This window comes from Mirounga leonina, unplaced genomic scaffold (assembly GCF_011800145.1).
Source record: "Mirounga leonina isolate KUSES-001 unplaced genomic scaffold, KU_Mleo_1.0 Mir_125, whole genome shotgun sequence".
In the NCBI taxonomy this organism is placed as follows: Eukaryota; Metazoa; Chordata; class Mammalia; order Carnivora; family Phocidae; genus Mirounga; species Mirounga leonina.
The window spans coordinates 26859192-26875960 of record NW_023270305.1 but is presented as its reverse complement, the minus strand read 5'-3'; the positions used below and the strand labels follow the sequence as shown (position 1 = coordinate 26875960).

The 16769-nt window shown below is 37.4% G+C and overlaps 1 protein-coding gene across 2 annotated transcripts in view; it reads right to left on the bottom strand.

Annotated features, from left to right (window-relative positions):
• The window catches only part of EML4 (EMAP like 4), a 147420-nt gene that overhangs the window by 52831 nt on the left and 77820 nt on the right, over nt 1–16769 (bottom strand). Inside the window, exons 5-7 of one of the 2 annotated variants that reach the window (XM_035000988.1) lie at nt 16358–16486; nt 15207–15232; nt 14977–15009 (exon numbers count right to left, since the gene is read on the bottom strand). In XM_035000988.1, the coding sequence (XP_034856879.1) occupies nt 14977–15009; nt 15207–15232; nt 16358–16486 (188 nt within the window). The remainder of the gene's footprint in view (nt 1–14976; nt 15010–15206; nt 15233–16357; nt 16487–16769) is intronic. The other variant, XM_035000989.1, reaches the window with a different exon arrangement.

Below are 16769 nucleotides of genomic sequence, written 5' to 3'. Positions count from 1 at the left end.
TTTATTTTTTGAGAGACAGAGAGAGAGAGAGAATGAGCACATGAGCAAACATGAGTTGGGGGACGGTCAGAGGGAAAAGCAGGCTCCCTGCTGAGCAGGGAGCCCAATGCAGGACTCGATCCCGGAATGCTGGGATCATGACCTGAGCTGAAGGCAGACGCTTAACTGACTGAGCCACCCAGGCGTCCCAACCTACTGATGTTTAATGAGACATACAAAAAACATGGCCTGAGACTACACCATGAGGAGAGGAGTCATACAGCATCATAAGTCAGGATGCGGAGAGAGGACAAGAGCTCTGCCACACACAGCGAGTATAGCTGGAAGGGAAAGAAGACCAACTTCCCTCACTTCACAACTGTTCCAACGATCAGGGTCTAAACAATTTAATTCAATTACAATACACTAACATTTTTTTTTTTTAAGATTTTTTATTTTATTTTATTTATTTGACAGAGAGAGAGACAGCTAGAGAGGGAACACAAGCAGGGGGAGTGGGAGAGGGAGAAGCAGGCTCCTGGCCGAGCAGGGAGCCCGATGCGGGGCTCGATCCCAGGACCCTGGGATCATGACCTGAGCCGAAGGCAGACGCTTAACGACTGAGCCACCCAGGCGCCCCAATACACTAACATTTTTAAGACAGTGCTAGGAAATAGTTTTCTAATTAGCAGCATAGGTTCTAAGACATCTTTTATTTACTTAAAGCAATAGTTGTTTATAAGATCTTCAACAATCTAAAACTAAAGATGTTAAAGACAAGTCTAGAATCAAATCAATATTTATTGCGTATCTTTTACAGAAGGAAACAAAACTTCACTAAGCAGACAAGATTGTTTCTTGAGAACAAAAACCAAAAAACAACACCCATCCTCGGCCTCAGCATCCTAATGACCTACATATAGGTAAGTTTAGTAGATGGTGACAGTGATGATGAAATGGCCACAAGAAAACCTAAACAGGAAGGAGAAAATAAGGGACTGAGTATGAAAGCATAGCATGTGTCTAGCACTTACCAACTTGTTTGGCATGATATGAAAAAACAGCAGAAACAGACTGAAAATGTGGTCATCAACCAGAGGCTGATACAACTCTAGGACCTCTAATAATGACCTAAGCTATGAAGGAGAATACATAATTCAATAGTTTATATAATGAGAACCATGGAAGAAGGAAAGATAAATTACTTGATGAACGTCTGCAAGTATTTGTTCTTGTTATGGGTGAGAAGTTCAAGTTATTTTTATTATTATTACTCACTTGCGCTTGGCCTCATGGTTAGATCTAAGAACAGGCTAAGACCTCCCACGCCAGTTTTCACACCACATGATATAGGTCTTTATTACTTCTGAATTTAAGAGTGGGCTCTGCTTCTTGATGATTTTTATTTTTTTACTTTTAAAGATTTTTTATTTTTATTTATTTGACAGAGAGAGACACAGCGAGAGAGGGAACACAAGCAGGGAGAGTGGGAGAGGGAGAAGCAGGCTCCCCGCAGAGCAGGGAGCCCGATGCGGGACTCGATCCCAGGACCGTGGGATCATGACCCGAGCCGAAAGCAGTCGCTTAACCAACTGAGCCACCCAGGCGCCCTTCCTGATGATTTTTAGCATTGCTGGACTTGAGGAGAACTAAATGATTACCAGTTGCAACTATTTCTCTTCTGCAATCATCTTTATCAGCATCTCCTTGTCCTTTTTTGTATAGTTCACTTTTTTATAGGTATCAATTTGTTATATAATTTCCCTCATGTTTTTTTTTTTAAAAGAATATAAATTCTTGGGGTCCCTGGCTGGCTTAATCAGTAGAACATGTGACTCTTGATCTTGGGGTTGTAAATTCGAGCCCCACATTGGGTGTAGAGATTACTTAAAATAATATCTTTAAAATATATATATATAAATTCTTAGAGGCAGATATCCTGTCCTTTGGAATTTACCCCCAGGATCTTTAATCAGAGGCGTATATCATAAATGCTTTCTGGATGAAAAAATAAAACTATTAGCAGATGTCTCTACCACTTAGAGGAGATCAGATGTCCAGACAAGGGAATGGGTTTAGGAATAGTGGTATCAAAGAAAACAAAAGTTCTCCTTTGGTAATAGAGACAGCTCAGAATACCATATTGCTCCCTCTGTCAATTATCCTTTATCAACTATTCCTTTCTCCTCAGCAGCACAAGCAACTAAATAAAAGCAAAGAAACTATCTAGTGCTTGTCAACTTTTCCAAAATAAAAACGGCAATGCATGTCAGGATGAAAATGTTTTCTCTGCCTGGAAACTGGCAGTATATATGTTGAGGTCCAAATATGTAATCTAGGAACCTATAACAATTCCTGAGATTGAGGGAGGCAATATATCATAGTGGAAAGAACATGAGCTTTGGGAAAAGACTGATCAAGATCTGCATTCCAGCTTTATTGCTGACTAGCTGTATGACTCTGGCCTCATTTTCCTAATACACAAAATAGTATTACTACTTACCACCTGCAATTATGATTCACTAAATAAGACATTACACTGTAAGGGATAATATGAGGTCCTCAACAAGTATTTATTCCCTTCCCTTTGAGAAGAATTTGTACCATTCTGAACCCTGTCTAGGAACTGCTTATAATACATGATTTAACACACATAATATCTCTTCATAAGCTTTAAATCGGCTGTCCACAGAACAGTATGTATAGGTAAATAAGCTAGAATTCTATCATGTACACTTTTTAAAAAGATTTCATTTATTTGAGAAAGAGAGCAGAGCGAGAAAGAGCACACGAGTGGGGGGCAGGGGCAGAGGGAGAGGGAGAAACAGGCTTCTCACTGAGCAAGGGACCCTACATGACCTGAGCCTAAGGCAGATGCTTCACTGACTGAGCCATCCAGGGGCCCCTATCATGTACGCTTTAAAACCGGGGTCACAAATGGACTATCTACTGGCACACACAGGTAATCCAAAATGAGAGCAGTGAGAGAATATAGGATGATTGACTGGGATCTGGGACCACTGGCACACCCCATGCTCATGTCAGGGAGGCAGCAGCTAGTTAAGTCCATGAAACGTGTGGGCCTAGTGTTGCTAGATATTCCCTTCCCCCCCCCCCCAAGAAATCTATAGTTTATTGTTATATCTCCCAATTCTTAAATATTTAATCCTTGTGGGGAAAAAAAGGGAAAATACCATGTGAAAACGCACTTCTGGCCTGTGTACAGCAGTCTGAGACCTTTTTTTTTTTTTTTTTTAAAGAATACAGTCTTTACCTTGGGAATCAGGTAAAAAGAGTCTCTTTTCTCCTCAACCATTGTTGGGTATAGATTCTCACTGCAAACTTGTTCTTGAGATTGTCAGACTTCTTGACCTTACAGTCAAAGGACTTGACAGTCCATTTGTCTGTTTTGTCAAACTAAAGCTACTTTCTGGCTGTTCTCACTGTAAAACTACAGTACCATGAAAGTCAAGAAGGGATGGGCCATGAGACCAGTCAAAGAAAATTATGAGATCAGTTATATTTTCTGGTGGTCAAGAAAAACAATCTGAGAAAAATAAATTACTAAACTATTTCATGATAATTAGTAAACACAGTATAGAGCTTTTCAGTATTCAATAATAAAGCTGCTTTTTAGTGAAATGTAATTAATCTCAACATTTTATTTCTTACTTGGCACAGTGAAAATTCCTTGGACTAAGTGGGAGGCTATACAGTAAGTATAGTGGAGAGAATACAAGGTTTGTGATAAAGACAGACCTTGGTTTGAATTCCAGCTTTACCACTTACAAGTTTATGCCAAATAAAAAAACAAGTTTTAAGAGAGGGAGGGAGGGAGGGGGAGGGGCAGAGAGAGGAGAATCTCAAGCAGGGTTCATGCCCAGCGTGGTCACAACCCTGAGATCATGACCTGAGCCAGAATCAAGAGTCGGAAACTTAATCGACTGAGCCACCCAAGTGCCCCTAAATATTCTTAATTGAATCTGATCGATGATAGCTTAATTATAAAAAAAGAAAGTTCTGTGGGATACTGTTGATAAAAATACTATAATCAATCCCAAAATACCATTAGTTTGCTTCTCTAGACACATACAATGTGGGAACTCGTAGAAATCTAAGAGTTCACCTAGTCCAACCCCCTACTTGTAGAGAAGGGGAAACCAAGGCTCAAAGAGGTCAAATGAGTTTTTAGACTGTGTTCCAAAATTTTATGATTTAAAACTTGTGAAACATTTTTATTCTCAAACTATGTTCTAGACCTGCAGCATCCAAAACAATAGCCACTGGTTCTGAACACTTAAAATGTGGCTAGTATGAACTGAGATATGCTGTAATTGTACAATACAGATTTTTAAGTCTTAGTATGAAAAAAAGTAAGATATGTCAATGACTGATCACACATTGAAATGATACTCTGGATATACTGGGCTAAATTTATTAAACTTACTCTTACCTGTGTCTTTTTATTTTTTAAAATGCGGCTATTAGAACATTTTAAATGACATATGTGTTATACATCATATTTCTATTGGATAGTACTATTCAGACAGCAGTAAGGTCCTCAGAAGTCCAATTACCTGACAATACAGCTTACTGATAATCCAAATAGAAGCCTGAGCTTTGGACCCTAATAGTAGGAAATCAGAGTACAAAAGAGGAAGATATTTCTGTTCTATTATCTTTGGAAAGAGTGAACACTAGGCAGAAATTTTTATTATTTATTTAAGAGAGAGAGGAGAGCGAGAGCGTGTGCAAACGGGAGAGGGAGAGAGAATTTCAAACACACTCCACAATGAGCATGGAGCCTGACGCAGGGCTTGATCCCACAACCCCACTCATGACTCAGGGCTCATGACCTGAGCCACAAGAGTTAGATGCTTAACAGGCTGAGCAACCCAGGTGCCCCTAGGCAGAAATCTGAAACACTTGATTTTAACACTTTCCTTCCTTTGTCCTTCCCACTGCTAGCACTTCCCCTTTGGTCTACTCTTGTTAACTCAGTCTTCTACTTTAGCATCTCCCCTAGGCCGTCCTATCCTGCAAAGTGCTCCAAACTGCAAAATGACCTTCATATTCCTTAATCCGAACTTTCTGGGAGTTATCTAAGGTGTTCTGAGAAAAGCACTACTGCTGAAATGATTCAGACAGATATAAATAACTAGTTACCAAAAGTTACTTATTTAAATAAACTCTACTCACAACATGGGGCTTGAACTCAGGAGTTGTATGCTCTACCAACTGAGACAGCCAGGTGACCCAAAGTTACTTATGTATTTAAAACATATTTATCAAAATTCATTAATCTTTCACAGACTAATAGTGAAAGGTAAAGTGGAGAAGGAAATTAGTACTGGGCATACTCTGCTCTAAGATCAGTTCTTCCAGTGTGTCCCCCCCCCCCCCAATAGCTAGCTCCCTTTTTGGACCTGGAGATTAAACAAACAACAAAAAGGCTTTCAAAGGCAACAGCAGAGCTTCAGGGTTTTGGACTATGACTATACTCATTTGTATAATGGGTACTGCCTATAGAAAACCTTCTGAACTTCTATAATGTTTACAGTTTAACACATCTTTCTCCCAAAAGTTTCCACTTTAGAAATCCACTTTTATTTGTATTTTACAATCTTCAGAACTAAAGAGCCCCCCCCCATTGAAAATTTGAATTAAAATTTTATATTTAACTATAATGTAGCAGAGTGTGATGCTATCTATTCCAGCAAACAGGAAATCGGAGAATCTTTAGTCTGAGCTTTTTTTTTTTTATGTTAGTCACCATACAGTACATCATTAGTTTTTGATGTAGTGTTGTTCCATGATTCACTGTTTGCGTATAACACCCAGCGCTCCATGCAATACGTGCCCTCCTTAATACCCATCACCAGGCTAACCCATCCCCCCACCCTGCCTCCCCTCTAAAACCCTCAGTTTGTTTCCCAGAGTCCATAGATGTCTTTGGCCATTCCACCCTGAACACACCTGATCTAGTGTGAGCTTTTACCAGTTCTATTCCCCCAAATCATAAAGCTCAAGAACAGGTGGGTAAACAAAAAGCTAGAAATACTGACTATAATTTTCTAGTAGAAAGTAACAAAGAACATTTTAGGTAGGCTAAAATCTTTTCTTAAAAAGAATAAATTCTCAAAAGATTTCAAGTCCTAGTTAATGATCCGGTTATATTGTAGTAATAATATTTCAAAATCCAATGAAACAATGTAATCTATAAGAATCTTTGGACTTTGAATAAATTGATTTGTACAATAAAGTCTAAATTTCACCCCTTTTCAAAGGTCTAGCTATAAAAATTGGTAAAATGTAGATCCCCAAATTAAAAAAAGGGGGTGTGAATTTAGAAGGATATAATCTAACCCTCCTATTTTGCAGATTTAAAAAATTCTTAGTTGGGGTGCTTGCCAAATATTACATAGCTTTACTTGCTAGGACAAAATCCCAGGTCTGAAAAATATGACCAAGTAGTAAAATGCTACCTTAATTTTCTTTGTTCTATAGGCAGACTTCTACTGACTGGTAAATTTTACTGAATTCTTAATCACATAGGAGCAGGGGGAGTGGGGTGACGGTGCACAACGAAGATATAAAAGAAGTGAACCTAGCCCCTTAGGAGCTTACAGCAGAGCCATAACCAAGTCTTACGTAACTGCTAATCAACTCTTTTTTTTAAAAGATTTTATTTATTTATTTGAGAGAGAGAGAGCACATGAGAGGGGGAGGGCCAGAGGGAGAAGCAGACTCCCCGCTGAGCAGGGAGCCCGATGCCGGGACTCCAGGATCATGACCTGAGCCGAAGGCAGTCGCTTAACCAACTGAGCCACCCAGGCGCCCCCTGCTAATCAACTCTTAACACTAAAGACACTAACGAGTCCACCTGTAGCTACTTTCTTGAATCTAAACCTCCTTTAATCAGATTTCTCTTTGTAATTTTGTTTACAACTCTGATTGTAATAAAATCACCTCAAGATAATCAGATATGGGCATTTGCTTAAGCATTTTGGATTATTTCTACTACCTAAAAAAGGCTTTCTTTGGGAAAAGATGGGAAAGAAGTCTAGTCCAACAATGAGACACATAAAACTTCCAAAAGACTTGTTGTTATATTGCTGAAAACTTTTCTGAACTAAGCAAAATATGGTTGTATTTTTTTAAATATGGTTATATTTTAAAAACTCCCTCAAATCACTTATATCCCCAGGAAAAGTTATTTTAAGCACTAAATTGAAATTTTTTTCATTTTATCTGAATATACCAAGTTGGATTTAATTTAAAAATAAATTCAAAAGAGAAACTTCAGATAGCAAAATATTTACCTAACTCTTTTTAAAAAAAGATTTATTTTAGAGAGAGAGAGGGTGCTCGAGCACAAGTAAGGGGAGGGGCAGAGGGAGACACTCTTCAAGCAGACTCCCCGCTGACCATGGAGGCCAATGTGGGGGCCCAAAGGCGGGGCTAGACCTCACGACCCATGAGATCATGATCTAAGCCGAAACCAAAAGTCCAATGCTCAACCGACTGAGCCACCCAGGTGCCCTGCCTCTAGCTCTTTTCCTTTTTTAAAAGATTTTATTTATTTCAGGGCACCTGGGTGGCTCAGTAGGTTAAGTGTCGGCCTTCAGCTCAGGTCGTGATCCCAGGGTCCTGGGATTGAGCCCCACGTCCGGCTCCCTGCTCAGCAGGGAGTCTGCTTCTCCCTCTCTCTCTGCCTGCTGCTCCCCCTGCTGTGCCCTCTCTCTAATACACGAATAAAATCTTAAAAAAAAAATCAAAAGATTTTATTTATTTGAGAGAGAGAGAGAGAGAGAGAGAGTGAGCACGTGAGGGGAGGAGCAGAGGGAGAGGGACAAGCAGACTCTATGCTGAGCGAAGAGCCAGATGCAGGGCTTGATGTCATGACCCTGAGATCATGACCTGAGCTGAAATCAAGATGGATGCTTAACCGACTGAGCCACCAGGCACCCCTCTTTTTTCAATTAAATGTAACAGGAAGAGAACCAGGTCCCAAGGGAGCAATAAAAGCCTGTATATGAAATTTTAAACAAACAGAATTAAAGAGAGGCTTCAACTTCACCTTTAATGTTTTATTTTTATTAATTAGATTAAAGATTTATTTGAGAGAGAGAACAAGCACAAGTGGGAGGGGCAGAGGGAGAAGAAGAGAGAATCCCAAGCAGACTCTGTGCGGAGCATGGAGCCTGATGTAGGGCTCAATCTCACGACCCTGAGACTTGAGCCCGAACTTAGAGTCAAAACTAAGAGTCGGACGCTTAACCAACTGTACCACCCAGGCACCCCTATGTTTTATTTTTTTAAAAAACAACCCGAGTCAAAGCAAAATGTAAAGATTTAGGGCGCCTGGGTGGCTCAGTTGGTTAAGCGACTGCCTTCGGCTCAGGTTATGATCCTGGAGTCCCGGGATCGAGTCCCACATCGGGTTCCCTGCTCAGCGGGGAGCCTGCTTCTCCCTCTGACCCTCTCCCCTCTTGTGCTCTCTCTCAAATAAATAAATAAAATCTTAAAACAAGGGCACCTGGGTGGCTCAGTTGGTTAAGCGACTGCCTTTGGCTCAGGTCATGATCCTGGAGTCCCAGGATCGAGTCCCGCATCGGCTCCCTGCTCAGCGAGGAGCCTGCTTCTCCCTCTGACCTTCCTCCCTCTCATGCTCTCTGTCTCTCATTCTCTCTCAAATAAATAAATAAATAAAATCTTTTTAAAAAATAAATAAATAAATAAATAAAATCTTAAAACAACCTGAGTCAAAGCAAAATGTAAAGATTTAATAAATCTGGGTCCTCAGTACACAGGTGCTTGCGATATTATTTGTATATATTTTAAGATTAAAATATTTCGGAATCTTTAAAAAGTTTAAAAAGCTTTATTAAAATAAATAATCAACAGAATATTTTTGGTAAAACTGTTCCTTGGAGAACCAATTGCACAGTTCAGGAAGGTGGCATATGTTTTGCTATGGTTCTTTCTGCAATCTTGGTATATATCACTGATCAACTATACCTCTTTTCTGCTAAGCCTAATAAGTTTCAGAGTTCTTTTCCAAATGCTTCAGGAAAACAGTAACAAATGACAGAGTAAGAAACACATGTGGAGTCTAACTGCCATGGACAGAGTGGATTTCTAACTATGCTTGAGAAATGGAGATTTTTCTGGCTAATTACATTTTCTAGTTTAGATTTTTAAAAAAGCTTATGCCAAGGGTTGTGAAAATACAGTACGGATGAAGTCTTTAACCAGAATAAAATAAATATGCACAAGACGAGGATGTTCTGTTACGAAAAGTCATATTCTCCATGTCCAAAGGGGACAGGTTGGGACTTTTTCAGCTGAAGATAAGGAAAAGAGGATGTCAAGAACACATATTCTTAAAAGTTGGGATTGTTTATATTAAAAAAAAAAAACTGGACAGCCTTTAAACATTTTAATCTAGAAGACTGTTAACAACAACATCAAGAAATAAGACTCTCTGCTTCATAGGACTTTAAAAAAAAAAAACCTCCAACAGAGAAAAGGTTCCCCTGTCTGGTTTCCTTTTAAAATATAGAGAATACATGGACAAAGCCCAGATCCCTAGGGATACAAGTAATGTTTATGCTGCCTATTTAAAATGATTCAATATCTAAATTTCTCAAGTGAGTATATTTTTTGGAAGTACAATACCTGGTTTCCTGCCTTTTCTGCCTGTTCACACTAGAACAGACTTAAAGCTAGCATTCTTCTTCCTAAATTCAGGAACTGCAAAGTTTTGGATACCATCTTAGTAACAAAAGGGATAAATTCTATCTGTAGCTCAATTAAGGGCTTTTGGCTTTTTTAGTTTGTTTCAAACTACATACCCTCTTAGCAGGTATATGCTCCCTCTCAGTAGGTAACACAATATACAGACAGTGTCAGTAGAACAGTGCTATCCTTTATATTCTTATAGATAAATTCTAGCTATTCTTTCAGATACATTGCTCAGTTTACGGAAGCGTGATCAGGTTTTAGGACAAAACATGCCTGGAGCCAACAAGTCAGAAAACAACACATGGCATGAACAAAAGCACCTACATTCAAATTCTTTAAAAGGTAAATTAAAAGCAAGTTAGTTAAGGTATGGGGAGCTGTCCTCCATTTTCTATTTGCTGCAGGAACGACCTTTTAAAGTTATTAAGAGAGACTCTTAGTGACATCTAGTCTAAGCCTTACTGTATGTGAGGAAACTGAGGTCCAAGGTCTCAGAGTCACAGGGAAAACTTTATTACCGGATGAATACTCTCTTTTTTTTTTCATAATTTCCTTTGGCAAAGTCCTAACTCATGCTCATAATTTCAGTCCTTTAGGATTCTGATTCTCAACTTTGTATGGTGCAGGTCATTTCACCCCTAACTAGGTCTCATACTTCTTATTCTTGCACTCTTGCTGCCATAACACTTTACTTATCTTTCCTAAGTGAGGGGCCTAAAGAAGCTTCTGTTACTTAGACTGAATCTGTATTTAATAAATGTAATGATTAGAAATACAAATTGTATGTACACTATAATCAATGACCTCTTTGCTGTCCCTTAACACAGAAGAAAGCTCTTGCCTCAGGGCTTGTGTACTTTCAGTTTTCTCTGCTCATGAAATTCTTTTCTCCAGATTTCCATATATTTCACTCACGTCCTTCAGGTGGTTCAATGTCACCTTATCAGAAATGTCTTTCCTAACTACTCTATGTAAAATAGCAATTCTCTACTCTCCTCATTCTTTCTCAATATGTATTACCTCCTGACACATTATGTAAGTTCCACAGAGTGCAGAGACCGTAACTGCTATATCCCCAAGTGCCTAAGGGCAGGGCCTGACAAAATAAGCACTCAATAACTATTTGTTAAAAGAGTGAATGTTTAAAATGTGTATCTGCTAAAGAACAATAAACATATCAGAACTATAATGGCTGTTAAAATGACAAGATTATTCAGGTTTTTTTCCCTTTCTCTAATTTTGTAAATGAGTTTAGTATTTTCAGATTATTTGGACAACTGTTTTGGCTACACCAAATTACTGAAGTGTTTTATATAGTATATATTTCAAAATGACTTTTAAAGTATTTTTTATCTATAGTCATTTTTCGACAGTTAGCTAGTATGAGACAGTTACTTCTCAATTCTCTAAAATATTACAATAACTGATCTCTCATCTAAACACACCTATAGTTCCTGCATGGATCTGGTAGTTAAGCAGGAATGCATCTAAGCTTAGAGCAGTGAGGCAGCACTATGAAATGACGTAAGAGTGTTATATGATGACTGATGATTTTTCCTCAATTAAGCATATTTCTCTCCAGTAGGGATCTGAGTCATTCAGGCTCTCAACATGACCAGACTAATTAACTATGTACTAATTCTAAACAGCACAAGTTTAAGATGCTACAAGAGAAAAAGGATTTAAGATTATTTAAGCTTGAAAAAAACCCCGAAATGTGCTATAATTTGAAGACATTCAGGTTCTCTTCTAGAAAGGACATATGACACTTATTTTCCATATTAAAAAAATATAAAATACTTGATTACCATAAGGATGAGTTTATAGGCTATACTAATTTTATTGCAAAATTTATCAGATTGTTACCTATTTTCCCCAATAGATAATTTTATAAAAGGTGCTTATAGTCCCCTAAGTTAGCTCAAAAAACTTTTATCAGTACTTATCAAATGAATAGTACTGTATTAGAACCTAACCACTGCATCTAACAATGAATAAGCCTATAGGAAAACTTATTCACAGTTTAACCTGATGTGCTAAGTCTTTCTCTTGCAATGGGAGAAGAATCCAACAGAACTAGAGAGAAAAATGATGAAAAGAGGTTCATGTTTCAGGGACCTGAGTGTAGGTAAAGACTGAACTTGGTAAGAGTCTCTTTTTGGTGATATAACCTGTCCTTCCTCCCACACCTAGCCTCAGACTGTCCTGTGTACATCCCATTCCACTCCACCTCCTACTGCTTTCAACTATAATTCTCTTCCTTCTGCCTCAGTACCGATCAGAATATGCAGTTTCATAACTCTTCTTGTACTCTACTGTGGCTGAAGGATACAGGCCCTTCAGGTCAAGCTTTTTCTGCTACCACTCACCTAAATGTACCAAATGTAAACAGTCTTCTTCCCAAATCAAAAAAGATGGCTTGGAGCAAGTCATACTTGTCATTGTCAAAAAAGAGCTATAGAAATTAATAAATCATGTTTTTAAAAGATTGTACAAAAATGATAGATATTTTGGATTAATACCTAAAGTATAAGAAAATGTGTTGTAAAATACACCATGCAAAATGAATACAAACTTTAAAAATATATCTACAACTTATATCAAATGAAGATAATCTATTTAATGGTTATCTTTTCATCTTACCCCACATATCTGAGTGCAAGATTTTACTGTCAGATTCACATACATTAATATAACTAAAATTTATTTGGTACTATGTGCCAGGTACTACATTTTATTATCTTTAATTTTTATATTAACTCTGAGGGTTTATGATTGTCTCAATAATGAGAAAACAAAGACTTAAGGTAAAATAACCTGCTCATGGTCACACAGCTAAGTAAACGGTGAAACTGGTCTCTGGACTCCAAAATACACGTTTAAACATTGATACTACGTTGTGTGCTACACATCTCTACAAGTAGATTAAGTCTTATTAGAAACTGAAAAACCAAAACTCTTATTCTTTTCCACACATCACCACCACCTCAAATACTCCTCATTTTACCAAGTTGCTCAAGCTATTCTTCATAGATAGATCTTGCTGTTCCTTATCTCCCATACCCTACCTATCTTATCTCTTAAACCATCTAGAATCCATCTACTTTCTATAGACTCTGTCTCAATTACAGTTAGGCCTCAACTACCTCACAAACTGAAACATAAGAGTTTTCTATGAAGGTACACTCTGGTGACAGAGTCTATATCCAGACAGAATATAGCAGATTAAAGTGAAAAAATAATAGACTCAAATTCCAAAAATAAGGCTTAATGCAAGCAACACTTGATATTATTAAATTCCAACATCTGGGACAATCTTTTTGAGTTAAAAGTCTTTTAACAGAATTTATTTTTCTATATCCTTTTCTAGCTTTTCATTTGATCCTTCTTCCTAGATACTGGTTAAAACCCTGCTTAGTGATGCTTCTGTAGCAAAATCCTTCCCTCTTAAATACATTTATTTGTCTGCTTACCCGAATGGCTTTGAAAACTGTCCCCAACACAACCACTCACTTACTATATACTAACCTTACGTTCCTTTTTCCTTCCAAAGGACATACCACAACATGAGAAAGTGGCAGGCACCTCTATAAGGATCTTATAAAATTTGAGCTCTTTAGCAAAATATGTAATAATAATAGCACCGTTTTATAGTTTTACAGTGTTTTCTATTTTTAAAGTGCTTTTTTTTTAAGATTTTATTTATTTATTCATTCTTTTTAAGATTTTTTAAATTTATTTGGCAGAGAGAGAGACAGAGAGGGAACACAAGCAGGGGGGGTGTAAGAGGGCTGAGCAGGGAGCCCGATGCAGGGCTCGATCCCAGAACCTGGGATCATGACCTGAGCTGAAGGCAGACACTTAACAAACTGAGCCACCCAGGCGCCCTAAAGTGCTTTCATATATATTATTTCATTCTTCAGCAGTCATGTGAAGTAAGCTTTATAGATACTATTCTCAGATTAGAAAACTGAGACACTGTCATTTTCCCTAGGTCACAAGGCTATTATGCAGAAGAGCCAGGACCAAATTCTAGACAGAGACTCTCCATTCACAGCTCTTTCTACTATTTATCGCTACCCCCATTTTTTTTTTTAAAAGATTTATTTATTTATTTGACAGAGAGAGAGAGATAGCGAGAGCAGGAACACAAGCAGGGGGAGTGGGAGAGCGAGAAGCAGGCTTCCTGCCGAGCAGGGAGCCCGATGTGGGACTCGATCCCAGGACCCTGGGATCATGACCTGAGCCGAAGGCAGACGCTTAACGACTGAGCCACCCAGGCGCCCCTCGCTACCCCCATTTTTAAACAAGTGTTCTAATATATAATATGAATTGTCTTTATAAATAAAATTTAATTGTTCCCTTTCAACCATTACTTAAGCTATCTGCTTAATTATAAAAGAGGGAGAAGGTATAACCTAACTATAGAAGAATGACAGCAAAAATGAACTTCATTTAGAATATCTATGTAAAAACAAACGATCCAAAGATCACAAATAAGCATTTCTCTTATTAGAATAAAAAATAGTAAAAATCCATAGCAATCAAGTTAATCTCTTACAAAAATTTTAACCACATAGTATCTAGTTAATAACCCAGAGAATAACTATGACACATAGAAATGAGCTGTAAAAAGCATGCACAGAAAGGACATGCTTTCATTTAGAACAGCATGCTTCAATTAAATTTGCAGGCAATCTGAGGAGAATATAAAACTGATGTAATAGAACTTACCTACTTTGCAATTAAATTAAATACAGATTCATAGAAAGTCTGTTCTTTTTTGGTCAGAACAAGCCAACAACAGCAAGTAGCCAGAAATTACAATTAATATAAAAGAAAAATTCAAGAGGAAATGGATTTGCTAGACTCATTATATATTCAGTCTTAGCTTCAAGAAATGAGTGATTATTTGCAATGAGTTTGGCAAGACAGGAAATTGAGTTAAAATTTATCAATCTTTTAAATGGCTTTTCTCAGTACAACTTTTATTGTTTTTTTAAAAAGGGGGGAAATTCTCTTTAGTATTTTATACCTCTTCGTAATGACATATTTATCTCTATGACCATGAATCTTCAGAGCTCACAGAAATAAAATGGATTTTTAGAAAAATAGTTGGATTCACTAGTCCAAACTATCCTATTTCTCGTATTAAGAGGAAAGTCAGATAGTATAAATAACGAAAAGCCAAATAAGAGATCCAGGAAGAAATTAACTTAGAAGGCAACCAACTGTGTAGCTTATTCTTACCTTGGCTGTTTTTTTCACGGGTTGACATTTTTGCTGGTTGAGACAAAAATGACATATCTTACAATAAAAACTGGGCATTTTCTTAAATGACTATAATAAATGCACTTGTCTTTATTATGAGCTAATAAAGTACAATGAATGAAAATAAGTCAATATTCTTAACAATTAGCAAAAATTTAACTGGTGTAGAAAAGCATAAATATTTTTTTTAAAAAGGATTTTTAATTTACCTTGGTTGATGATGACATCTTTATGCCTAAAAAAAAAATTCAAAACATTATGTTATAATTTTACTTGGCTTATCATTAGAATCACCTAAAGAATTCGTAAAAGCTTCAATGTCTAGGCCACACCCAAGATAAATCTTTAAAGTGAAATTCAGACATCAGTATTTTCAAAAGCTGGTCAATGATCTCAACTATTAATATATATATATAGATATATATTTTTTTAATATTTTATTTATTTGACAGAGAGAGAGCACAAGCAGGGGAAGTGGCAGGCAGAGGGAGAAGCAGGCTTCCCACCGAGCAGGGAGCCCCAGGGACCCTGGGATCATGACCTGAGCCGAAGGCAACCGCTTAACTGGCTGAGCCACCCAGGCACCCCTATTAATATATACTCTAAAAAATATATTTTATTTATTTGAGAAAGAGAGAGAGAGCACAAGCGGGGAGGAGGGGCAGAGGGAGAGGGAGAAGCACGCTCCCAGCTGAGTAGTGAGCCTGATGCAGGGCTCGATCCCAGGGCCCTGGGATCATGACCTGAGCCGAAAGCAGACGCTTAACTGACTGAGCCACCCAGTTATATATGCCTCTAATATATACTGTTACATAAAACAATATTTCATAAGATCATCTGAACAGTGAAAGCATAGAAAGAACTTGCAAAAAACATTCAAATCTTAGGGGTTTAGTGAGATTTATTATTTGAGTAGGGAACATTAACAGGAAGATAGATTTTTTTGTACACTTAAAAAATACACTTAGAAGAAAAAAAGATAAATTATAATATAGTTTTTTTTTTTTTTAAAGATTTTATTTATTTATTTGACAGAGAGAGAGAGAGCACAAGTAGGCAGAGTGGCAGGCAGAGGGAGAGGGAGAAGCAGGCTCTCTGCTGAGCAGGGAGCCAGGCATGGGGCTCGATCCCAGGACCCCAGGATCATGACCTGAGCTGAAGGCAGCTGCTTAACTGACTGAGCCACCCAGGCGCCCCAAATTATAATATAGATTTTAAAAATAATGATCCAAAGCAGGCATATAATTGTACATGTAAGCATGACAGTTACAGTATTATTAATTTTCAGATGTAACTAAGAAAGTGTAATACCAATTAAAAAAAAAAAAAGTACCACAAAAAAAGAAAGTGTAATACCTACTTGTCTGTATTTTTTATAACTTTTGATATTAATTTTGATGTTGAAACTGCTCTCAATAATTTATTACGACTCTCATCTGAATTTTCCCATGAATTATGTGACTTCTCAACTGTAGGTGGTCGTTTTATGCTGGAAGAAACATATTAATTTCTTTGAGAAAAATTCTATGAGTAGCAATGACATGTAATTGACAGCTTAAATAGAACATAAAAGCAGCAAAACATTTCCTTAAAGCTAATCCAGAAAAGAGAAGGAAGGATTAGTTGAAAGGGTCTGCCTGGATGAGTGAAGGAGTTAAACAAGGCAATGACCAAGTCTGTTTATAATTTTCACTATTATTCAGAAGATTCACTAGAACAAATATTACTTGATTAAAAAATAAATCTGTACTTTTTGTTAACAGAAAAAAATA